Source organism: Hemiscyllium ocellatum, chromosome 14 (assembly GCF_020745735.1).
Source record: "Hemiscyllium ocellatum isolate sHemOce1 chromosome 14, sHemOce1.pat.X.cur, whole genome shotgun sequence".
NCBI lineage: Eukaryota > Metazoa > Chordata > Chondrichthyes > Orectolobiformes > Hemiscylliidae > Hemiscyllium > Hemiscyllium ocellatum.
In genome coordinates, this window is record NC_083414.1 from 11,217,200 (window position 1) to 11,242,888 (window position 25,689).

The 25,689-nt window shown below is 46.5% G+C and overlaps 1 protein-coding gene across 1 annotated transcript in view; it reads left to right on the plus strand.

The window, feature by feature from the left end:
- The window catches only part of si:ch211-161c3.5 (uncharacterized protein C3orf18), an 82,103-nt gene that overhangs the window by 48,471 nt on the left and 7,943 nt on the right, over positions 1-25,689 (plus strand). Inside the window, exons 2-3 of the mRNA XM_060835080.1 lie at positions 13,248-13,608; positions 16,221-16,246. Of these exons, the coding sequence (XP_060691063.1) occupies positions 13,363-13,608; positions 16,221-16,246 (272 nt within the window). The 5' untranslated portion in view covers positions 13,248-13,362. The remainder of the gene's footprint in view (positions 1-13,247; positions 13,609-16,220; positions 16,247-25,689) is intronic.

The following is a 25,689-nucleotide window of genomic DNA, read 5'->3' on the forward strand; positions in this document are numbered from 1 at the left end:
CTCTATCCTTCCCCTGCAATGCGATCCCATTCTGATATGTAGTCTGGGTCAACAGACTGCGGTGTGGATAGGTGGCTACTCCAGGGATGTGGTGGGCAGTCTTCAAAAAGAGGGAGGGCACAGATTGTCACTTTGAAATTATGGCAAGTTATTTGTTGGGTTCAGGGGTTGAACTGTGACACCCAGAGAACTCTCTGCTCAGATTTTATCATGGGATCTTCAGGCAAGTTGCCATTCTGAAAATGCCTCCTCCCCCTTAGCCCTACTTTCTATTAGTTAGCCAATCCTCTTTTCATAATATGGAGCAGCTTCCAAGAGTAAATTCCTAATGGAGAGAAGCCAAGGCTGACTCTATACTTCACTTCTCTCTCTCTTTTTTCTCTCTCGCTCTTTCTCTCTCCACTCCCTTATGTAATATCCATCAGCTGTCTTCTACAAGGTTTTGGGTTTAGTGTTGAGTGGATTATAAATTATGCTGCTGGTTTGGAAAGCAAGACATTTAGTGTGGTAGATCTGATCTATAAACCCCCAAATACTACATTGCCTTTGATTTAACACATAAAAGCTCAATGCTCCCACTCTAAGGCAGCACTTAAGCAGTTTACCTCCCTGAAGTGCTTTCTGTATCTGTGCTCAATAAGTATCCCTTCATTGGCCGACAGGGTTGGACTGACCGCTCCCACCTGGAACCATGTTACGAGCCACGCGATGGGACTTTCAACCTTGACAATGGAGAGTTCAGATGCCGGTCTCGGGGGGGGGGGGGAGGAGATGTAAAGCAGCTAGTTGGTATACAGACAGCTTTGGCTCACTCCTGATGGTCTTGCTGGCTGCATTCCCTCAAAGGGAGGAAAACTATCAAGGCAAGAGCTATCCTGGCATTGGGGGAAAATAGTCCGGGTGAGCCCTGTCAGGCAGTCGCTGGGGACATATCGCTGGTTTGTGATCATGCAACGACCTTCGAACCAGAATGTAATTCATTAAAACTCAACTCCAAGGCTACTGTGTGGTTTGAAAGAGAAGCAGCCTTTAAAAACCGTTTTCTTCCATAGATTCCCTACAGTGTAGAAGCAGGCCAGCTGACCCATCAGGTCTGCACCACCCTTCCAAAGAGCATCCCAGCCCGTTCCTGTAATCCTGCGTTTGCCGTGGCTAATCCACCTAGCCTGCACATCCCTGAACACTGTGGGGTAATTTAGCATGACCAATCCACCCTAACCTGCACATCCCTGAACACTATGGGGTAATTTAGCATGGCTAATCCACCTAGCCTGCACATCCCTGAACACTGTGGGGTAATTTAGCATGACCAATCCACCCTAACCTGCACATCCCTGAACACTATGGGGTAATTTAGTATGGCCAATCCACCCTAACCTGCACATCCCTGAACACTATGGGGTAATTTAGCATGACCAATCCACCCTAACCTACACATCCTTGAACACTATGGGGTAATTTAGCATGGCCAATCCACCCTAACCTGCACATCCCTGAGCACTATGGGGTAATTTAGCATGGCCAATCCACCCTAACCTGCACATCCCTGAGCACTATGGGGTAATTTAGCATGGCCAATCCACCCTAACCTACACAACTTTAGACTGTGGAAGAAACCAGAGTACTGGGTGGTAACCCACGCAGACACTGTGCAAACTCCACACAGACAGTTGCCAGAGGGTGGAATCTAATCTGGGTGCTGTGAGGCAGCAGCACTAACCACTGAGTCACCGTGCCACTATATAGACCATTCTGGCAAATTATGTAACAAGCTGAAAATGTGTTGCTGGAAAAGCGCAGCAGGTCAGGCAGCATCCAAGGAGCAGGAGATTCCATGTTTCGGCATTCCTGAAGAAGGGCTCATGCCCGAAACGTCGAATCTCCTGCTCCTTGGATGCTGCCTGACCTGCTGCGCCTTTCCAGCAACACATTTTCAGCTCTGATCTCCAGCATCTGCAGTCCTCACTTTCTCATAGAAAATTATGTAACGACTGCATCAAACTTTAGTGAGACCATGTTTAGAATACAGTTCTGGTCACCGCATGATCAGAAGGACGTGGAGAGGGCACAGAGAAGATTTACCAAGATGTTGCCCAGTTTGGAGGGTTTTAGTTCTAGGGAGTGGTTGGATAAACTTAAGTAGTTTTCACTGGAAAGACCGGCTGAGGAGCAACCCGATCACAGTCTACAAAATTCTGAGAGACATAGGCAAGGTGGATAGTTAGAGCTTATTCCCAGGGTGGAAAGGTCAGCTACAAGAGGGCACAGGTTCAAGGTGAGAGAGGGAAAGTTGTGGGGAAATGTTTCATCCAGAGTGCCAGTGGGGGTGGTGAAAGCAGCATGTTAGAAATGTTTAAGTTATATCTTGGAAGATTCATGAATGGGAGGTAAACAGAGGGACAGAAACTGCATGGGGCAATAAGTAGTCTCAGTAAGGATTCAGAATCGACGCAGGCTTGGTGGGCTGAAGGGCCTGTTCATGGGCTGTATTGAATTGTATTTTTTTCACATGCCGAGGTTCCAAACTCCAAGTATAAAACAGTAATACACCTGGAAATCAACTTGGGGCAATTAAACTCATTAAAGATGCAAAGTTAATTCAAGTTATTATAGGCCAATCAGTATTTCCAGCCAATTCTGCTGTCAGAATTCAGCTCTTATCTTTACTGGTCCCTGAAAGGAACAGTTCATCTTGCCTTTTTTCCCATGGCCCTTTGCAATGTTCCATTTTGTTGTCTATGGGCCTTGAAAGATCTATAAGGGTTAATTATTAAGTGCAAGTACAGCACCCTCAGGGATGATGTCATTGGGCATGGTGGGAGAATAAAGTTGGATTTTGGACAAGATGGTCCTCAGACTAAGTTGTCCCCACAGTCTGTGTAGTTCGTACAGCTAGAAGTAGCTTTCAGGTCTGTTTTGTTCACTCTGCCAGATAGTTCTCAGTACAGCACAGGGAGAATTGCTGCTGACATTGAGAATGAAGGGAGTGGAGTGGCCCTTGAACTCTGACTACCATACTGTCCCGGTGCACTATGGGATAGCAGAGATGAATGGAGACCCAGGTTCTGCTGCACAGACACGCACAAACACTCAAGACACACACCATGCTCACACACGCACTCACTCGTTCACACACACATGCTCACATAAGTGCGTACACACATAAACAAATACACACGCACTATCTGTCTCTCTCTCTCACACACACACTCACATACACACACACACTCTCTTACGCGCACATTCATGCACTCACACACCCATGCACCCATACACGCACGCAAGCACACACACACACTCTTTCTCGCACGCATGCACACGCACTCTCACACACCCTTGAGTGGTCCTGCCTCCATCACACTCTCAGGCAGTCCACTTCACATCCTGACTATGTGCTGTATACTTGTCTTGTTATCACTTCACCTGCAAAACACCTTCAATCCGTGCCTTCTGGTTCTCCATTCTTTCAGCAATGGGAACAGTTTCTCCCTAACTACCCTGTCCAGACCTATGTATTTAGATAGTGCCTGATTTGTATCTCAACTCCATTTACTCTCATTCCTGTGTTCATAACTCTTAATATTAACACTTAAATCTTAGACTTAATAATCTGACCACTTGCTTGGATAAGTGGACCCCCAACAATATTCAAGAGCCATCCAGGAAGCAGCCCACTTGATTGGCACCACATCTACTCTGCCCATCACCGATGCTCAGTAGCAGCAGTGTGTACCACATACAAGATGCAGAACTTCACAAAAGATCCTCAGACAGCACCTTCCAAACCCATGACCACTTACATCCAGAAGGATAAAGGGAGCAGATACATGGGAACACCACCACGGCCTGCAAGCCACTCACCATCCTGACTTGGAAATATATCGCTGTTCCTTCATTGTCACTGGGCCAAAATCCTGGAATTCCCTCCCTAATGACATTTTGGGTCAACCCACAGCCGCGTGGACTGCTGTGGTTCGAGAATGAAACTCACCACCCCCTTCTCAAGGGGAAACTGGGGATGGGGCAATAAATCCTGGCCCAGCCAGTGACATCCACATCCCATGAATGCATTAAAAAAAAATTTATGCTTTAGCAAGTATGGTCCCAGAACTCTCTCTTGGGTTGGTCCACAAGGGGTTAATTAACGTTCTTTCTTTCATCCAGTGACCGTTCCTCATCACTGGTGTTGCTACTTTTCCTCTTTTGCATTCTCTGAACAGGGAGGGAATTTAAAAAAAAATGCACGTGACAAAGAGTAGAACAGTCCAGGCCTGTTGAAGGAGCGCAGTTGTTAAAACACATAGCAGCTGCTCTTGGGTAATTGCTAGCTGGGAGCTTGCCGGAACTTTCTCACAGGTTTAGGGTTTCTTTAGCAGGGATGCACTGCTGTCGGAGCCATGGGTGACACAGCTCCCCCCCCCCACCACCTCCTTCCCCAAAGGGCCAAGGGGACTCCGCTGAAGAAACTGGGATTGCATTTCACAGCCCTAATGTGGTCCTTCTTACTCCAGAGCATCGGAATTTAAATGGGATTTAATGGATTTGAGAAGGTTGGGATTCATTCAACCTCCCGGTAGTACGGATCGGATGATAAATACACAACAAAGAAAACGAAGGACACTGGAGAATCTTACAGAGCAAGAGGAGGCCATTCAACCTCTAGTACATTTACTAACTCTTTGAAAGGTCGAGCCAGTTTGTCTCACTGACAGACATGCCCTGCAATCAAATAGGAGCCAGAATAAAAAGGAGGCTATAATTCATGTGTGACCTCCTGTTCAGATTGCCCCTTAATCTGTTTGTCTCCAGAAACCCATCCAATCGTCATTTCAGCCTGTTTAGAATGGCCACTTTGTAATGACCGCTTGTAATGCTGTTCATTTATAATGTCCATTGGCCATGTTCATTTGTAATGTCCATTTTAAATTGCACAAGCCTTGGGTGCTAAGATCTCCGCCTGGTTTCCCTCTGTGCCCCCTCGTTTGAAGCGAGTGGATGGCTCATTGGGATTTGTATGGGAGCTGGAAACCATTCCTTCCCACAGCTGTCGCACATATTTGAAATGCAACAGAAATGAATATCTATTCTGCCATCAATAGCACAGCTTGTCCAAATCTCAAGTATCCTCTTCTGCTCTACGGAGGGTGTCCTAATTACCCGACTGGAGAGAGTGAAAGAGAGATAGAGAGAGAGAGAGAGAGAGAAACTGAACAGAGACTGCTGCCATAAATCTAACCATCTGTATTTCCTCCTGGGCTTATATGTCATTGACCATGATGGTCTTATATGTCATTGACCATGATGGTCTTGCCCAGACTAGTACACTATAAATAGCTACACCGAGACGACAGGGAGAGAGAGAGGAGTGAGGCGCGGTGGAGGGAAATAAGATTTGACAACCGATTTACTGAGAAGGTTGGTGGGAGTGTTGGGTTTGGAATGATTAGGCTAAGTGATGATTCCAGGCAGAAGTGAGTACTGCAGATGCTGGAGATCAGAGTCAAGATTGGAGTGGTGCTGGAAAAGCACAGCAGGTCAGGCAGCATCCGAGGAGCAGGAAAATCGATATTTCAGGCAGGAGCCCTTTGCTGGGAATGATTCCTGATTATCTGGGTGGTTTTAGGCAGAAAACCTCATGACATTTCCAAGGTACTTTGACATGAACTTGAGATGCCATAGCCCCTATTGGTCAACAGCTGGACAATGGGATTTGGCATGCTGTCTTTGTCAGAGTTGAATGGTCCCCATCCAGTTTATAAATATCTCCAATTCTATGGATTTGGAAACTTACACCAGAATACTGAAGGCATAATGTGGGAAAAGAACTTAAAACTTAAACCACAGGCAATAGTCTTTAAATCTTAAGCAATTTCTTCTTCCTCTACGCTATACAAAATAAATGCATGATATTCTCAGGACTCGGAGGGATAAGGAATGTGTTGCGTTGAGTGTGTGGAAGAAACCAGGCCATTTAGTCATCCAGGTGTTTATGTTCCATGCAAATCCTTGGTTTTCATACGATCAGAATATTCCTGCCAACTCTACGGTGACAATTTGAAGGATCAGTAAAGCCTTGAATTTATGCCGTGCCATTCATGAGTTCAGAATGTCTCAAGCACTTCACAAGAAGTTGGGGCGTCGTGCTATGCCTGTAAGTCCACATTTGGGAACTCAAGACAAGTCTGGCTGCCCTGCTATAGGAAGGATGTTATTAAATTGGAAAGGGTGCAATGAAGTTTCACAAGGATGTTACCGAGACTGGAGGGTTTGAGTTATTAAGGAGAGGGTTGTTAGGCTGGGAGTTATTTCCCTGGAGCGTCAGAGGCTGAGGGGTGACCTTATAGAGGTTTATAAAATCATGAGGGGCATGACTAGGGTCAACCGCTAAGGCCTTTTTCCCAGGGTATGGGAGTCCAAAACTAGAGGGCATAGGTTTACGGCGAGAGGGGAAAGATTTAAAAGGAAACTGGAGGGGCAACTTTTTCACACAAGAGGTTGGTGAGTAAATGGAATCGGGAAGTGAAAGAGGTGAGTATGTTACAACATTTAAAAGCCATTTGGACATGTACACAGATCGGAAAAGAATGTGGACCAAATGCAGGCAAACAAGACCAGTTCAGTTCAGGACATTTGGTCAGCATGGATGAGTTGGACCTGTTTCTGTGTTCTATGACTCTGACAAGTCAGTGTCGTACTTTTGAAATAAGTGGAAATGCAAGAAATGTTGCTGCTGAATGCAAGAAATGTTACATTCTTGTAAGGCAGCACAAACAATTCTGCCATAAATGGTCTGAGCTTTTTTTCTTTAATGTGGTTTGTTTGAAGAATAAATGCTGAATAATTGTCTCACTGACCCACCAAATGATTACTCCTTGAGTATTTTACATTTACATCACAGAGTGTTAGGGACTACTCATTCGTTAAGAAAAGGGGTCAACATTCAATGCATTGAGACTTGATAAGAATGTTGATGCACTTTTGCTGTTTGCTTTAGATCTACTCATGGTGAATAAATGCGCTGCTTTTTAATCCAGACGCGGTGTACCTGCTCTTTAAACAGCAGTCAAGGTTGAGGGTGTTTCCAAGTGTCATTACGTTCTGTTTGTCCCATCTCAATCCCTGATCTGCGAGAGAAACCAGGTGGGAGGAGATTGTAACTCAGCAAAATAATGGGAGTTCAGACCTGGATCACTTCCTGGTGTGTGGCCCAAGAAGCAATATTCAGAGGCCATTATCTGCACAAGGGAAAACAAGCCACACACTCGGTATCTAAACAAATAAAACCTTGCGTTTATAAAGTGCGTTTGACATACTCAATTTGTCCCACAAAGGACTTGCCAATCAGTGAATTGCTGTCTGTTTGACGTGTTGTCATTGTTGCAGTGAATTTATACTCCACAAGATCCCAACATCAAAATTAATTTCTGAGGAATGGTCACTTGACTCGAGACATTAACTCTGATTTCTCTCCACAGATGTTGGCCAGATCTACTGAACTTTCCCAGCACCATCTGTTTTTGTTTTTGGTTTACAGCATCCACAGTTGCTTTGGTATTAATTTCAACTCACAGTCCTTTTTAATTTTAAATCTTACCCACAATAATTTGTTGCTGGATGCAATGTGTTTAATCTGCTTCCACCATATCTATGTTGTCGGTTTCTAGGTATAGAGTTTTCAAAGAGTGTTTTTATATCCAAACAGATCATCTGTTTTAGAGATAATGTATGAACGATAAATACAGGATTCCCCCGTACCTGCCGGAGATATGTTCCAGGACCTACTGCAGAACGCTGAAACCCTGGATAGGAGTGAAGCCATTTATTTAAATGAGAAACATACCTTCCTGGCAGCCTCCTGGCTCCTAGTTCCAAAACGTTCCCATTTATATGTTCGGGCCATGGGAAACCGTGGGTAGGTGAAACCGCGGTAACTGGACCTGTGGATACAGGGATCACCTGGTATTGGCCAGGAGAGTTAGTAGCACTGTCCTGCTCTGTTTCCAACTAAAGTAATAGGAATCTTTCTCACGTTGCAAGCAAAGCATCAGTTAGGTTCCTCAGCTGAAAAATGATGTTCTATCAGTATAGCTGTCCCTCTGTGCTATACTGGACTATTACATTGGGCTGCAAATGTGTTGCTGGTCAAAGCACAGCAGGCCAGGCAGCATCTCAGGAATAGAGAATTCGACGTTTCGAGCATAAGCCCTTCATCAGGAATAAGAGAGAGAGAGAGAGCCAAGCAGGCTAAGATAAAAGGTAGGGAGGAGGGACTAGGGGGAGGGGCGATGGAGGTGGGATAGGTGGAAGGAGGTCAAGGTGAGGGTGATAGGCCGGAGTGGGGTGGGGGCGGAGAGGTCATTGGGCTATTTGCTCAGGTTTCTCTCAAGGGACTTGAGCTGACAACCTTCTGAAGCAGAATTCTATGCTACAGAACACTGTCAGGCATCATCAGGAGGTTTCATTTGTGTGTAGTTTAATGTTGCATTTTTGTTACTAGCTCCAGTGACTTCTGAAGCTAAAACAGAAATTGCTGGAGCAACTCAGGAGGTAAAGAGTTCTGAAGAAGGGTGACTGGACTCAAAATAGTATCGCTGCTTTCTTTGCACAGATGCTGCTGAGTTTCTTCAGCAATTTCTGTTTCTGTTTCAGACCTGCAGTTCTTTGTTTTATTCCAATAATTTTCTTTTTAATTCTCTTCCTGACTGTATCATTGCTTTTATGAGGCTGGGGCTGTTTTCTCTTTAACATCCGAGGCTGAGGGGTGACCTTACAGAGACTTATAAAAATCATGAGGGGCATGGATAGGATGAATAGCCAAGGTCTTTTCCCTGGGGTGGGGGAGTCCAGAACTGGAGAGTTTAAGGTAAGGAGGAAAGATTTAAAAGGGACCTAAGAGGCAACTTTTTCACACAGAGGGTGGTGCATGTATGGAATGAGCTGCCAGAGGAAGTGGTGGAGGCTGGTACAATTACATTTAAAAGGCATCTCAATGGGTATATAAACAGTAAGGGTTTGGAAGGATAAGGGCTAGGTGCTGGCAAATGGGACTAGATTGGGTTAGGATATCTGGTCGGCATGGACGGGTTTCAACTGAAGGGTCTGTTTCTGTGCTGTCCATCTCTATGACTGTATTGTCATCTTTTACTATCAGGGCTCCTCCTCCACCATTCCCAGTCTTTCTGGAATTTTCAAAATGTTGTGTGACTTGCAAAGCTTATTTTGCACCCTTGGTCACCTTGTAACCAGGTTCCTATAGTGGTGATTAGGTGGAATTCTTAACCTCCATTTGTGCTGTTCGTTTGTCTGCTTCACCATGAATGCTTTGTGAGAGAGTAGAGATTATGAGCATAAGCCCTTCATCAGGAATAAGAGAGAGAGAGCCAAGCAGGCTGAGATAAAAGGTAGGGAGGAGGGACTAGGGGGAGGGGCGATGGAGGTGGGATAGGTGGAAGGAGGTCAAGGTGAGGGTGATAGGCCGGAGTGGGGTGGGGGCGGAGAGGTCAGGAAGAGGATTGCAGGTTAGGAGGGCGGTGCTGAGTTGAGGGAACCGACTGAGACAAGGTGGGGGGAGGGGAAATGAGGAAGCTGGAGAAATCTGAATTCATACCTTGTGGTTGGAGGGTTCCCAGGCGGAAGATGAGGCGCTCCTCCTCCAGCCGTCGTGTAGTTGTGTTCTGCCGGTGGAGGAGTCCAAGGACCTGCATGTCCTCGGTGGAGTGGGAGGGGGAGTTAAAGTGTTGAGCCACGGGGTGATTGGGTTGGTTGGTTCGGGCGGCCCAGAGGTGTTCTCTGAAGCGTTCCACAAGTAAGCGGCCTGTCTCACCAATATAGAGGAGGCCACATCGGGTGCAGCGGATGCAATAGATGATGTGTGTGGAGGTACAGGTGAACTTGTGGCGGATATGGAAGGATCCCTTGGGGCCTTGGAGGGAAGTGAGTGTGGAGGTGTGGGCGCAAGTTTTACATTTCCTGCGGTCGCAGGGGAAGGTGCCGGGGGTGGAGGTTGGGTTGGTGGGGGGTGTGGATCTGACAAGGGAGTCACGAAGGGAGTGGTCCTTGCGGAACGCTGATAGGGGAGGGGAGGGAAATATATCCTTGGTGGTGGGGTCCGTTTGGAGGTGGCGGAAATGGCGGCGGATAATACGTTGTATGCGCAGGTTGGTGGGGTGGTAGGTGAGAACCAGTGGGGTTCTGTCTTGGTGGCGGTTGGAGGAGCGGGGCTCAAGGGCGGAGGAGCGGGAAGTGGAGGAGATGCGGTGGAGGGCATCGTCGATCACGTCTGGGGGGAATCTGCGGTCCTTGAAGAAGGAGGCCATCTGGGCTGTGCGGTGTTGGAATTGGTCCTCCTGGGAGCAGATGCGGCGGAGACGAAGGAATTGGGAATATGGGATGGCGTTTTTACAGGGGGCAGGGTGGGAGGAGGTGTAGTCCAGGTAGCTGTGGGAGTCAGTCGGTTTATGAACGCTTCAGAGAACACCTCTGGGCCGCCCGAACCAACCAACCCAATCACCCCGTGGCTCAACACTTTAACTCCCCCTCCCACTCCACCGAGGACATGCAGGTCCTTGGACTCCTCCACCGGCAGAACACAACTACACGACGGCTGGAGGAGGAGCGCCTCATCTTCCGCCTGGGAACCCTCCAACCACAAGGTATGAATTCAGATTTCTCCAGCTTCCTCATTTCCCCTCCCCCCACCTTGTCTCAGTCGGTTCCCTCAACTCAGCACCGCCCTCCTAACCTGCAATCCTCTTCCTGACCTCTCCGCCCCCACCCCACTCCGGCCTATCACCCTCACCTTGACCTCCTTCCACCTATCCCACCTCCATCGCCCCTCCCCCTAGTCCCTCCTCCCTACCTTTTATCTCAGCCTGCTTGGCTCTCTCTCTCTTATTCCTGATGAAGGGCTTATGCTCGAAACGTCGAATTCTCTATTCCTGAGATGCTGCTTAACCTGCTGTGCTTTGACCAGCAACACATTTGCAGCTGTGATCTCCAGCATCTGCAGACCTCATTTTTTAGTAGAGATTATGACACCTGTTTCTGCCAGATATCAGTGAATCCATTGCCAGTTTTTACTTTTATCATCTTTGTGACTCTATTTGTTTTTGTCAAATCTGTCATGTTGTGATACGGCTAACAAACTCCCCTCTGGGAATAGTTAAAACTCCATCCTGCTTGTGCCAACATGCACAGAGTTCAAGAGTAATGTGTGAGCACCAAAATCTCTAGGAAATCTCATTCTTCCCATTTACTGCATTACTCTGATATTTTCTGTGTTTATGCTCCAAACTAATTGACAGTAGATACTGTCCAATCTACAGTCAGATTTTGTGTGACTACTTGCAGATATTTTATGCAGGATTGATTTCAGTTTTCCCCTGGAATATTCACAGAAACACACCTGAGGAGAATTAGTTTCCTACAGGCTGTTCTGAGGAAGACGGAGCATCCCTCCGTAAGTCCCTTGGAGGAAGTTGCAGATGACAGCCCACCCACCTTTCCTCAGTATAACTCGTTGTGGACGGGTTTCCTCTCCCCTCACCCATCTGCAGGAATGGAGACGGGTATTTATGTTGAGATCATGGAATCGCAGAATGGTTATCATGCAGAAGGAAACCATTTGGGCCATTCAGCCCATGCTGCAAGCAACTTGCCCTGCTCCTCTGGGAATATTGGACCAAATATAGGCCATTCAGCTTATTCCAGCATTCAATGATCACAGTTGATCAAACACTTCAATACCTTTTACTCCCCTCGCCCCATAGAATCACTACAGTGCGGAAAGAGGCCATTCAGCCCATCACGTCTGCACCCTATGAAGAGCATCCCAACCCCCTATCCTATCATTGCATTTACCATGGCTAATCCACCTAAGCCTGCATATTCCTCAATTCTAACAGGACAAGTTAGCATGGCCAATCCATCTAAACTGCACATTTTTGGACTGTGGGAGGAAATCCATGTAGACACGGGGAGAACATGCAAACTCTACGCAGACAGTCACTCAAGACTGGAATCGAACCCAGGTTCCTGGTGCTGTGAGGCAGCTGTGCTAACCACTGAGCCACCGTACCAGCCCAGATCCATAATCCAGTGCACGAAGTTTCTCCCCATGGCCTGCCATTTTGTTTCTCTCTAGATAATTCTCCTTTAAAAGCCTGTACTGAATCTGTCCCCTCTATAGTCTCAGACAGTGCATTCCAGATCCTAACACTCTCTGTGCTGAAAAGTGTCTTCTCAAATCTTCAATGTTGCTTTTGCAGTTTGTCTTAACTTGGTGTCATCCGCCTCTTGAGCTTTCTGCTAATGAAGGCTCAGTTGGCTGGATGGCTGGTTTGTGATGCCAATGGGAACAGTTTCTTGCTGTTTTTAATACCTAGATCGCTCATGTCTCCTCTCAGCCTTCTCTTCTCTCAAGTGCATACCTTAAACAGAATAAAACTTCCCAAAGTGCCCAGGCTACGTATAGGGATGTTATGATGGATGTCTGACTGTTTTAAGAAATGTCTTTAAAGAGGACCGAGAGAGAATTAGACAGGCCAAGAGGTTCAGGAACGGAATTCTGGAACTTGAGGTCTGATGATGGAATGATTAAAATTCAGGGGAGCTGAGAAGTTGGGAATTCAAGGCTAGAGTTACCTTAGAGGTTCCCAGGACTGGAGAAGATTACAATGGTAGGGAAGGTTTGGTACTAGGAGCAAACTCATAGAAGAACCAGTCCCCAAGAGGCAATTTGAGAATGTTGGATGGCACGGTGGTTAGCACTGCTGCCTCACAGCGCTAGGGACCCGGGTTCAATTCCTGCCTCGGGCAACTGTTTGTGTGGAGTTTGCACATTCTCCCTGTGTCTGTGTGGGTTTCCTCCAGGTGTTCTGGTTTCCTCCCACAGTCCAAAGATGTGCAGGTTAGGTGAATTGGCCATGCTAAATTGCCCGTAGTACTAGGTGCATTAGTCAGGGAGGAGAAAGTGAGGACTGCGGATGCTGGAGATCAGAGCTGAAAATGTGTTGCTGAAAAAGCGCAGCAGGTCAGGCAGCATCCAAGGAACAGGAGAATCAACATTTCGGGCATGAGCCCATCACCTAAATGGCCTCTTCTGTAATGTATGGTTCTATGATTCTACGATGAGGCTGGTTGGACAGAAGGAGATTTGAGTAATCCATGTTCTTGCATATTGAGTGTTTGCTTTGCCTGGGTAAGTTTTGGCCTGTGTCCATCTAATGGTGTGTTTCTGGTAATGCCAGGAGAGGTGTGATGGCCAGCTGGAGGCCATGCCACCATGTTACCACCGGGAGAGCGGCTCAGCATCTGTCGGGCTGAGCTGCACCAAGAGGTAAAGAACCAGAGCAACTCCAGAGGATGTCGCTGCTAATTTTCAACGTCAGCTACAACGTGTCCAACATGGCAGCCTCCTTCTTCAGCTTGACACCTGAAGCAGACCACAACAACATAACAGACAAGATGGCTTTGCAGATGGTAACTGTGCTGACAAATGTCACCAATGCGACTGGTATTCCACCACCTGACGTAGAAGGGAGGTCAAGTATGGGGATGGTGCTTGTACCAGTTGGAATTATCACCGTTATAGCATTAGCTGTGGCGATGGTAAGTCAGGTAGTTTATCTTGCCTTATTTCATCCTGAGATATGCAGCTGAAGAGGAGAATTTTCCAGGCCAATGGGGAAATGGAAAGGCAATTAATTCGACAGTTCTTTCAAAGGGGCAGCCCAGAGGCAGAGTGCTTTCCTTCGGTGCTATCCCATTCTATCTATTCTTGTTTCCTTTTTGTATTTTAAGCCTCCCCTTCCCACAATCCCACCACCCCTCACTTCTATATGTTCAAAGTGATTCTGCAGTTCTGCAGCTCTCTTGAAACAGCCAAAGACACCTGTACGAAACTATGTCCTTCCCATTGGTCCACTCCCCTATTGGTGATGTGCAGCTAGTTCCTGATTTTCCTCAGAGCTGTGGCCCAGTACTCATATCATTACGTGATGGTAAGCTCAAATGTTAGCAAGACAACACTTGGCATATTGGCATTCTGTATTCAGAATTAACAACATTGTCTAGGAATCCTCAAGTGATGGAATCTCCACTAATGATACCGGAATGCAGAGTAACATTTTGGAGTCAGTCAAACTTGGAGATGTGGCAAACAATGAGGATGATGCCAGATGAAGGGAAGGCAAATGGAATGTTGGCCTTTATATCAAAGGGACAGCATCTCTGAATTAAGAGGTCTTTTGCCATAACTATACAAGGCAGTAGTCACCTGGGAGAATATCAAAGGAAAGATATACTGGGAGGTTTAATAAGCTGATGCCAGGTATGGAGGGACTGTCTTCTGAGGAAAGATTGAGGAGGTGAAATATGGAAGACTGAGAGATTACCTTAATAAACGTGCATAATTCTGAGGGCAGTTCACAGAGCAGAGATGGGAGGTTGTTTTCTCTTGTGGGAGAGTCTAGGATCATAGGGCATCCCCTCAGAATAAGGGTCTAAGGCAGAGGTGAGGAAGAATGTCTTCTCTCAGAAATCAGTGATTTCTGAATCTGTATCACTGTGAATCAGTGATATTTTTGAACACAGAGGTCATAAACTATATTCAAGGCTGAAATAGACAGGTTTTGAATCAGTAGAGGTTAGGGGGAAAAAGAAGGAAAATGGAGTAAAGGACTACCAGAGCAGCCATGATCTTATTGAATGGTGCAGCAGACTCGATGGGCTGAATGGTCTACTTCAGCTCCCTTGTTTTATGGTCTTATGCATGAGGACATTGATAGGCTGGTAGAACGGGTGGACAAGGAGCAGATGGAATTTAGTACAGAGAAATGTGAGGTGATACATTTTGGCAAGAGGGATAGGCAGAGGCAATGTTGACTGAATGGTACAGTTCCAAAGAGAATGTGAGGGCAGAGTGACCTGGGGGGGCGCGGGGTCATGCTCAATGAATTGTGTAGGTGACAGGACAGATTGAGAGAGAAGTTAGCGATGCATTTGGGATCTTGGGATTCATCAATAAAGGTATTGAACACAAGGGCAGGGAAAATTTACTAACGTTAATAAAATTCTGCTTCGGCCACAAGGAGAGTATTTTGCCCAGTTCTGGTCACTGTGTTAGGATGAATGTGAGGGTAATTAACAGGGAGCAAAGGGGATTTGCCAGAATGGTTCCAGGAATGGGGAATTTTCACAGCAAGGTTAGGTTGGGGAAGCTTTGTGTTGTTCTCCTTGGATAAAGGAGATTGGGGAGAGATTTGATCAAGGTGTACAGACTATGATAGGTTTAGGTTTTAAGCAGAAACATTGGTGGTCACTGTTAGTTAGTGGTACAAGGCCTATGAGGATCAGATAAGAGATTTTAGGCAGGACATGCAGAAGGGTGTTAAAGATCATTTAGCAACTGGTAATGACCTAAAACTATTGGCTACAGGGGATGGTGAATGATTTCAGAAGGAAATTGGATCAAGACCTGAAGGAATTAAATTATCAGAGCAAGATCATGGGATTAGTTGGATTGCTCTACAAAGAGCCAGCTCTGACTGGATTGGCTGAATGGCAACTATACTATTTTATTAAACAAATTACAAAAGACAGTTTACAAAAAACAGTTAACATTTACAGCTGTATGCAACAGCAATTTTACAAGGGAGAGGAGTAGCAAAGCCAGGCCCCAAATCCTACCGTTCAACCAGTTTACAGGGAGATGAGGACAAACCTCAAATCCCAGTTTCACAAATAAAAAGACACAGTGACAATGACATTTGTACATGAAAGGACAATCCAGTTACATAAAAAAGTGCAGACAATACAGACCCAGCAAGTCCCTGGCTCTGCCACCTTCCGACCACTCTAAGGCAGCCCGCCCCTACCCACCTTCCGTCTGAATGGCCACTATATAATGCCTCTGTCACTCTGGCTTAACTGCTTATTATTATGACTGTGTTAAACCCAGTACCCAATGTTTGAATGAGATTAATGACAGCTCCCCACCTAAGCCACCACTCTGACTTTTATCTTCATAAACAGTGAAATACCTGCTGAGCTTTCCCAGCATTTTCTGTTTCTATTTCACATTTCCACTGTCTAGCATTCCTTCCTGAAATGCCCTGTGTTTCTGCGGTTACAGTATCCTTATCACTGCTCAGTATTGATTTTTTGCCCTTTCCTTGTCGTTGCTATATTGACACTAATGAGTAATCTTTCCTTGAATTTAGGTTCTATACATCAGGAAAAGGAAAAGGTGAGTGTTCTTGTGTTTTTATTTGAAACTTTGGCAAAGTCTTCCTGGATATAGCAATTTTCTTTGTGTACTGAACAGTTTAAGAGTGGGGTGTGGGAGTTTAGGTTTCACAGCTGGCCAGCAGACTTTAACTCAGTGCTCTTCCTTGATTTGCAAGAGATGTTAACCCGTGGATTGCTGACTGGATCAGTTGGTCCATGAGGAATTTTAACTCCCTGGGATGGGTTGAGGGGAACATTAAAAATAGGAATGAAAGGCAACACTTCCCACACTTCTGATTGTCAAGGGGAGTTGGGATGGGGGGGGGGTGGGAAGTTGTGGGATGTGTAATCCAAGATGGCAAGTTTGTTCTTCACATATTTCAAGGAGACTGAAGGCATCGTGTTGAATGTCATTTGTTATTTTCAACACTTGTATGTTGGGCTTCTTGGGAGTGTCTATTTTTCATTCAAACACAGGATGTGGGCATCGCTGGCCAGGCCACCATTTATTGCCCATCCCTAATTGCCCAAAGGGCAGTTAAGAGTCAGCCACTTTGCTGTGGGCCTGGAGTCACATGTAGGCCAGACCAGGTAGGGATGGCAGTTTCCTTCCTGAAAGGACATTGTGAACCAGATAGGTTTTTCCAAATGTTGTCCCATGGGTCATCATTAGACTCTTAATTCCAGGTTCTTTATTGAGTTCAAATTCCACCATCTGCCACTGGCAGTATTTGAACCAGATACCTGTTAGCTGGGTTTCTGGATTAATTGTCTAGCGGTAATACCAGGAGGCTATTGTGAGGGGGACTCTGCAGCTGGAGGGAGGTCCTCAGGGTGGATCTGTCAGTTGAGTACTTTTTCCCACAATGCATGAGGACCAAGAGCAAGTGGGTCTCCATCTCCACGTCCCCCTCGCCCCCCCCCCACTGCAGCCTCCATCCCAATCTGACCGAACTCCATTCCTCCCAGTCTGAGGCCCTCCTCCTCATCACTCAACCCCTCATTGAAACCTGCTGTGACCTTTGACCTATACAGGCTGTCAGTGCTCACTCTGACCAGCGACTACCGGGAAACATAATTACAAACTAAATCACAGTCTGCTGTTAAACTGGGCAGGAACTCCTGCAGATTCTCCTTGTGGGGAGAATCTAACACCCCCGAGAGGCACACTTTCAAAATAAGGGATTTCCCATTTAACGTGGTGATGAGGAAGAATATCTCACAGGGTTATTAAGTTTCAGAATTTTCCACCTCCGAGAGCAGTGGAGACTATATTCAAGGCTCAGTTAGTTAGATGTTTGAGCTACAAAACTGTCAGTTGTTAGAGTGGAGTTAGGGCCAGAAGTGGATCAGCTATAATCTTATTGAATGGCAGACTAGACTCAAGGGACCAAGTGCCTGCCTTTGCATCTTATATCAGTGGTAATCACTTTGCCCTCATTCCCCACTCCTCTGGCTTCATTGGTGACATTTACTCTTTCAGCCAGAAAACACCAGTTTGACTGTGAGAGGGTCAAAGACGTGAGATGGAAAGGAACATCAAGATTGACCAATGTTGTCTTCCACATCCACTGAACATAAGCTTTACAAACAGCAGACAGGAGCGCCAACTACTGCTTTCCATTTCCCATGAGTCAGTGGTGCTGATTCCAGGTGGATCATCTCATCACTGGCTGGGCTAACTCCCACAATGCAGTGCAAATTTTGAAATTGAATGCAGATTACATTGTTAAAGGCAGGATTCTTGGCAGTGTGCAGGAACAGAGGGATCTTGGAGTCCATAGATCCCTCAAAGTTGCCACCCAAGTTGATAGGATTGTTAAGAAGGCATATGGTGTGTTGGCTTTCATTAGCAGGGGGATTGAGTTTAAGAGCTGCGAGGTTATGCTACAGCTGTATGGAGCCTTGGTTAGATCCCACTTGGAATATTGTGTTCAGTTCTGGTCGCCTCATTATAGGAAGGATAGAAAATAGGACATAGAACATAGAAAAATACAGCGCAGTACAGACTCTTTGGTCCTCGATGTTGCACCGACCCAAGCCCACCTAAGCTACACTAGCCCACTATCCTCCATATGCCTATCCAATGCCTGTTCAAATGCCCATGAAGAGGGAGAGTCCACCACTGCTACTGGCAGGGCATTCCATGAACTCACGACTCGCTGAGTAAAGAATCTACCCCTAACATCTGTCCTATACCTACCTCCCCTTAATTTAAAGCTATGCCCCCTCGTAATAACTGACTCCATCCGTGGAAAAAGGTTCCATGGTCAACCCTATCTAAACCCCTAATCATCTTGTACACAAAGCTGTGGAAGCTTTAGAGATGATGCAGAGGAGATTTACCAGGATGCTGCCTGGAGTGGAGGGCATGTCTTATGAAGAAAGATTGAGAGAACTAGGGCTTTTCTCATTGGAGTGAAGAAGGGTGAGGGGCAACTTGATAGAGGTGTACAAGATGATGAGAAGCACAGATAGAGTGGATAGTCAGAGACTTTTTCTCAGGGTGGAAATGGTTATCATGAGGGGGCATAATTTTAAGGTGACTGGGAGGAAGATTAGGGGAGATATCAGGGACAGGTTCTTTACACAGAGAGTGGTGGGTGTGTGGAATACACTGCCAGCAGTGGTAATAGAGTCCTGAAGAAGGACTTATGCCCGAAACGTCGATTCTCCTGCTCCTTGGATGCTGCCTGACCTGCTGCACTTTTCCAGCAACATATTTTGCAGTAATAGTATCAGGTACATGGGAAATTTAAGTGACTCTTGGATAGGAACATGGATGATAGTAAAGTGAAGGATGTGTAGGTTAGTTTGATCTTAGAGTAGGATAGAAGGTTGACACAACATCAAGAGCTGAAGGGCCTGTACTGTTCTATGTTCAAACCAATGGTTACATGGGAACACCACCCCCTGCGTGCTCCCCTCCAATCCATTCCTGATTGGAACTATATTGTTGTCCTTAACCATCACTGGGACAAAGACCTGGATTTCTTCCTTGAGGACATTGTGGGTGCACCGATATCACACAGACTGCAGCGGTTCAAGAAGGTAACTCACCACCACCTCCTCGAGGGCAATTATGGATGAGGAATACAGCCAGTAAAATCCACACCCTGTGATTGAATAAACTAAATATAGAAATACTTTGAAAATGATATGGGAAGATGAACGAGGTAGGATTGCTTCGATAGCTCTTTCAATGGAACAGTACCTCTGTGCTGTAAGATTCTGTAGTTCTGTTGTCATTAGTGCGGAACCACACTACTCACTACCTCTTTAACCTGCCCCAGTGCTATAACTTTAAGGGGCTGAAGCAGAGGAAGTGCTTCTTATGGCTGAAGAATCTAGAACCTGAAGCCCCAGGCACTCTGGGAAATCGGCACTCCTCAAACCCAACCTGGGAGGAAGTGCCTTGCAGGTTGGGATTTTATTCCGGGGTCGTGGAATTCTCTGGGGTTCAGGCTGGACAATCCAAGGTGGGTGTAGAGACTGTTAGATGTGAAGGTGGGTTGTAAGGAGGTGGGGTGGTGTTGGTCGGGGGCGTGGGGGGAATAGGGCTCTGGCAGTGTAAAGATTTCCTAAAAAAAACAATAAAACAGCCCTCAAATCCTCACACTTTCACTTATGCTGCGTCCATGCCAACCCATGCAACCCTGGCCCTTCATCCATATCCCACAGTCCCTTATAGATTCCATGCGAATCAAGGCCCCTCTGCTCTCTCCATAGCCCTTCAGAGTATCAATGCTAACTTAGTGCCAAGTTGTGCCTACTCGTACCCCTACTCATGACCCCTTCCACATTACACCTACATGCCAACTCACTGTCCACCATTAGCAGTCCTGAGGAGCGTACTGGGATACAGTAAAATAAAGTTCCACGGCTGGATTCTCATTGCTGTCTCGAGGCAGAATAGACTCCTGTTCCATGAACCTACCCTTAGAAAATGGCTACCCATACAGATTGTTCTCCTCTAATGTGATAGTTGCATTCCCCTGTGACCTCACGCTTTAGAAAATTGCGCTATGGAAAGCCCTTATAGAAAATTAAGCTGTAGAGGACCACTAATAGAAAATTGCTGTAGCAGAAAGTTCACGTTATCCAAACAACATCTAAAATTCATCAACTGCGTTATAGCCAATTTGCGCTGAAGAAATGTGTGTTATACCAGAGCGACCTGTACCTCCCATTCTTGGCATGGGGAGGGTTGGGGTGATGGGCAGAGGGTGTGGAGGTGGGGAGGGGAGTGGGGGTTGTGGGAGAGGAACGGACTGATTTGGGGAGTTTGGCAGGTGACCCAGGAGCTGCAGGGGAAGTTGCCTGTTCCCGCAGTGGATGAGGAGGCAGGCATGTCTGATAAGGCCTTTCATACCCCAATGCTAACCCTCTGTCCATGTATCTATTTCCCATGTTCCCCTCTAGCCCACTATGCTCCCAAATAATCTCAAACCAACTCCGTTCCAATTCATTCCTCCCACCTTTCTGACCCCCACACTCCCCCACACCTACGCCCCCTCTCCCTTTGACCTGTCTTTCCCAATCCAAATCACCTGGGATTGATTTTGGGACAGAAAATAATTATTGTTAATTATTGAAAAGCATTCAACTAATCCCTTATGAAAACATACATTTCACTTAAGTGTGTAATCCTTTATGTAAATAAACATTCCCATTTCATAATCAGTCATAGAATCCTAAAGATGTGGAACAGGCCATTCAGCCCACAACACCCCTCTAAGAACGTCCCACCAAGACCCACCCCTCTACCCTAACCCTCTATTCCTACATTTCCCATTTCTAACCCAGCTAACCTGCACATCTTTGGACTGTGGGAGGAAACCTGTACAGACATGGGAAGAATGTGCAAACTCCACATAGTCACTGAGGCTGGCATTGAACCCAGGCCCCTGGTGCTGTGAGGAAGCAGTGCTAAACACTGAGCCAATATGCACCTAGATGAAATGGTCAATGGTCAATGTATTTATACACATAAATATTTATATTTCTTCTGCTATTTGTTGTATATTTATATAGCTGGTCTGGTTGAGTTTGTGGTCAATGGTAGCTCCCAGGGTGTCGCCAGTGGGGGATTCAGTGACGGCAATGCCATTATTAAGGTGTGAGGGTTAGATTTTCTCTTATTGGAGATGGTCATTGCCTGGCATTTGTGCATTTTCTATGTCACTCATTGCTTATCAGCCTGAGCTTAATTGCTGTCCAAGCATATGGGCACAGAGATTGAGAGAAGAAATCGGTACCACTTTCTCCTGGCACTTGGGAAATTGTTGTGCAGGAGAAAAGGAAAATCGATGACCCTGTAGCTTTGTTGAGACATGGCTAGCTGAGGGTGGGATTAAAAAGCCAGTCATAGAGTCATATAACATGGAAACAGATCCTTTGATCCAACCAGTCCATCATCCCAAACTAAACTGGTTCCACCAGCCTGCTCCTGACCCATATCCCTCCAAACCTTTCCTATTAATGTACTTATCCAAATGGCTTTTAGATGTTGTAACTGTGCCTACATCCACCACTTCCTCTGGAAGTTCATTCCACACCCAAACCACCCTCCGTGTAGGAATGTTGCCCCTCATGCCTTTTTAAAATCTTGCTCCTCTCACCTTAAAGATGTGCCCCCTAGTCTTGAAATCCCCCATCCTGGGGGAAAAGGCAACTACCATTAATTCTAACCGTACCCCTCATGATTTGATTTGAGGTCAGGTTGCCTCTCAACCTTGGGATGTCCCAGTGATCTAAGAGAAAAGCCCACGCTCTCATCAGTATTGCATTGCCACCTATTATTCCCTGCATCCATTGCTGCACAAAATTTAAAAAAAAGCCTTCTGTAGGGTAGTTTGTTATGAATGAATTATTTTTTTTACAAAAGCAGATCACTTGTCGAGATATTTATTCCCCTGGTGCTGTGGTTGAGGATGGAATTCAGCATTGGCCACAGCGGTGGACTTTTTACATCTCATTCACAAACGGTCCGGGCAGGATATCCGAAATATCTCGTTGCCAGCTCACCTCCAACTGAAATTCTGCAGCTGCCTCTTGGTCTGCTGGCAGCCTGTGACTAGCAGAGGCCAGGAGTGAATGACATATCCTTGTCCCTGGTGTCCTGTGGTTTGTACAGTCTGCTAGGCTGAGGTGATGTTTACTTACATTGGGCCATCAACCACAGAAACCACTGTGACTTTTGTGGCTGGGCTCCCCCTCCCTGGTTTGTTTTTATAGACATATATATATATCCCCTTCCTCCCTGTGAATCCATTCATTAAACTGCAGACACGTGCTAACTGAGATAAGAGAGAGGAGATGGCCAGGACCTCCTACACTTCCTCTGGCTAGACTTCGTTCCACCCACACTGTTCCTCCCCCTGCTTCCATTCATGAACATAGATCATTCAAGATGAAAGAAGGATCATAAAACTTCTTGCTGCTATGACCAGGGCTGGGAGGGAAGCCTTTGAAATGACTGAAGGGGGATAGTTTTAAACACCAAACCCAAGGAAGAGCTGCAGTTGCTGGAACTCAGAAACATAAAATAAAACAGACGTTGCTGCAGCATTTGTGGAGAGAGACAGCAGGGAGTTTAACGTTTCAAGCCCAGTGTCACTTTTTTCAGAAGGTCATAGCGTTTCTCCAGCACTTGCTGTTTTTTGTCGTCTGGGACAGATGGCTCTTTCACCTCCCCCCTACCCCCTCCAAATGAAAGGTGGACACCGAGATCGTAGTAGAATTGAAAACACGTGGCCACTAATTCAGGACAAAGCAGCTAATTGTTTAGCATTGAGATGAAGAGAAATAGCTTCAGTCCAAGGGTTGTGGACTGTGAGAGCTCTCTTGCTTTGCCAAGCGGGTTCTAAATACTCCATCGTGGACCCAAGGGTTCGGGTCTTGGAGGGAATCAAGGGAAAATGGGGGTGGGTGGTGTACATTAAAACTTAGCATCAGTCAGGCCTGTATGGAATGGTGGATCAGATTGGACTGGTATGGTCTACTGTTCTTATTTTTGTGTTTGTGTGTGGCTGACGGGGCTTGGGGGCAAGTGAAGGCAAGATGGTGAGTTGTTTGAGGTGAAGATCCAATTGAATGACCCTACCCTTCCAGGAAGCAAAAGGAGGTTTTAGCTGCACTGCCCACCCAGGCCCCAGGTCAAAATTAGAGTCAGGCCCTGAACAGAGAGGGGGGGGCGTCAAAAAGTGTGGCTCTGGAAAAGCACAGCAGGTCAGGCAGCTGATGAAGGGAGTTATGCCCGAAACATTGACTCTCCTGCTCCTCAGATGCTACCTGACTTGCTGTGCTTTTCCAGCGCACACGCTTTATGCCTCTGACTCTCCAGCGTCCAGAGTCCTTGTCCTTACTTTCTCCTGAACAGGGAGGGACAATAGTTGAGGGCAGTCTAACCCAGCAGGCAATCGTCTCCCCCTCACATTATGCATCCCAGGATGACTTGAGAAAGGATGGTAAAAACAATGACTGCAGATGGGCGGCACGGTGGCACAGTGGTTAGCACTGCTGCCTCACAGCGCCTGAGACCCGGGTTCAATTCCTGACTCAGGTGACTGACTGTGTGGAGTTTGCACGTTCTCCCCGTGTCTGCGTGGGTTTCCTCCGGGTGCTCCGGTTTCCTCCCACAGTCCAAAAATGTGCAGGTCAGGTGAATTGGCCATGCTAAATTGCCTGTAGCGTTAGGTAAGGGGTAAATGTAGGGGTATGGGTGGGTTGCGCTTCGGCGGGTCGGTGTGGACTTGTTGGGCCGAAGGGCCTGTTTCCACACTGTAAGTAATCTAATCTAATCTATATAAAGATGCTGGAAACCTGATTCTGGGTTAGTGGTGCTGGAAGAGCACAGCAGGTCAGGCAGCGCTCCTCAGATGCTGTCTGACCTGCTGTGCTCTTCCAGCACCACTAACCCAGAGTTGTGAAAGGATCTCCTAGCACTGGAGGGGTTGCAGGGGACGTTCACTGGGTTGATTCTGGAGTTGAGGGGGGTTGGCTTAGGAGGAGACACTGAATAGACTGGGATTATATTCATTGGAATTTAGAAGAATGAGGGGTCTCTTGTAGAAACATATGAAATTATGAAGGGAATAGAGGAGACAGAAGCAGTGAGGTTGTTTCCACTGGTGGATGAAACTAGAACTAGGGGCATAGCCTCAAAATAAGGGGGAGCAGATTTCAGACTCAGCTGAGGAGGAACATCTTCAACTAAAGGGTTGTGATTCTGTGGAATTCCCTGCCCAGTGAAGCAGTTGAAACTACCCCATTGAATGTTTTAAACGCAAAGATAGATTTTTGAACAGTAAAGGAATTAAGGGTTATGGTGACTGTGTGGGTAAGTGGAGCTGAGTCCGCAAAAAAGGTCAGCCGCGATGGTATTGAACGGCAGAGAGGCTCAAGGGGCCAGATTGCCATTCTCCTCCTCCTATTCCTTATGTTCCCTATCCAGCTTGCCAGGGTCAGTGTTCCGCCAGTTAATGCAACATTTGCAAAAGGCTCCTGTCCGGGTCCTCCACAATCTCCCACTTTTGGAATACTGCATTCAATTCTGATCTCCCGGCTTTGTAAAAGATGTTGTGAGACCTGAAAGGATTCAGGAAAAATTTACCAGGATGTTGCCAGGGTCGGAGGGTTTGAATCAAAGGGAGAGGCTGAGTGGGCTGGGGATATTTTACCTGGAGTGCTAGAGGCTGAGGGGTGACCTTATAGAGGTTTATAAAGTCATGAGGGGCATGGAGAGAATAAAAAAGACAAAGCCTTTTTCCTGGGATGCGGGAGTCCAGAACTAGAGGGCATAGGTTTAGGGTGAGAGGGTAAAGATATAAAAGGGACCTAAGGGGCAATGTTTCATATAGAGGGTGGTGGAATGCAGAAGTGGTGGAGGCAGTTAGTACATTTAGAGTCATAAGAAATGTACAGCACGGAAACGGAGCTTTCAGTCCAACCCATCCATGCTGACCAGATATCCCAACCTCATCTGGCCCCACCTGCCAGCACCCGGCCCATATCCCTCCAAACCCTTCCTATTCATATACCCATCCATTTGCCTTTCAAATGGTGTAATTGTACCAGCTTCCACCACTTCCTCTGGCAACTCATTCCATACACGCACCACCCTCTGTGTGGAAAAGTTGCCCCTTAGGTCCCTTTTAAATCTTTCCCCTCTCACCCTAAACCTATGCCCTCTAGTTCTGGACTCACCCATCCCAGGAGAAAGACCTTATCTACTTACCCTATCCATACCCCTCATGATTTTATAAACCTTTATAAGGTCACCCCTCAGCCTCCGATGCTCCAGGGAAAACAGCCCCAGCCTATTCAACCTCTCCCTGCAGCTCAAACCCTCCAACCCTGGCAACATCCTTATAAATCTTTTCTGAGCCCTTTCAAATTTCATAACATCCTTCCTATAGCAGGGAGACCAGAATTGCACAATCTGGATGGCTATATGAATAG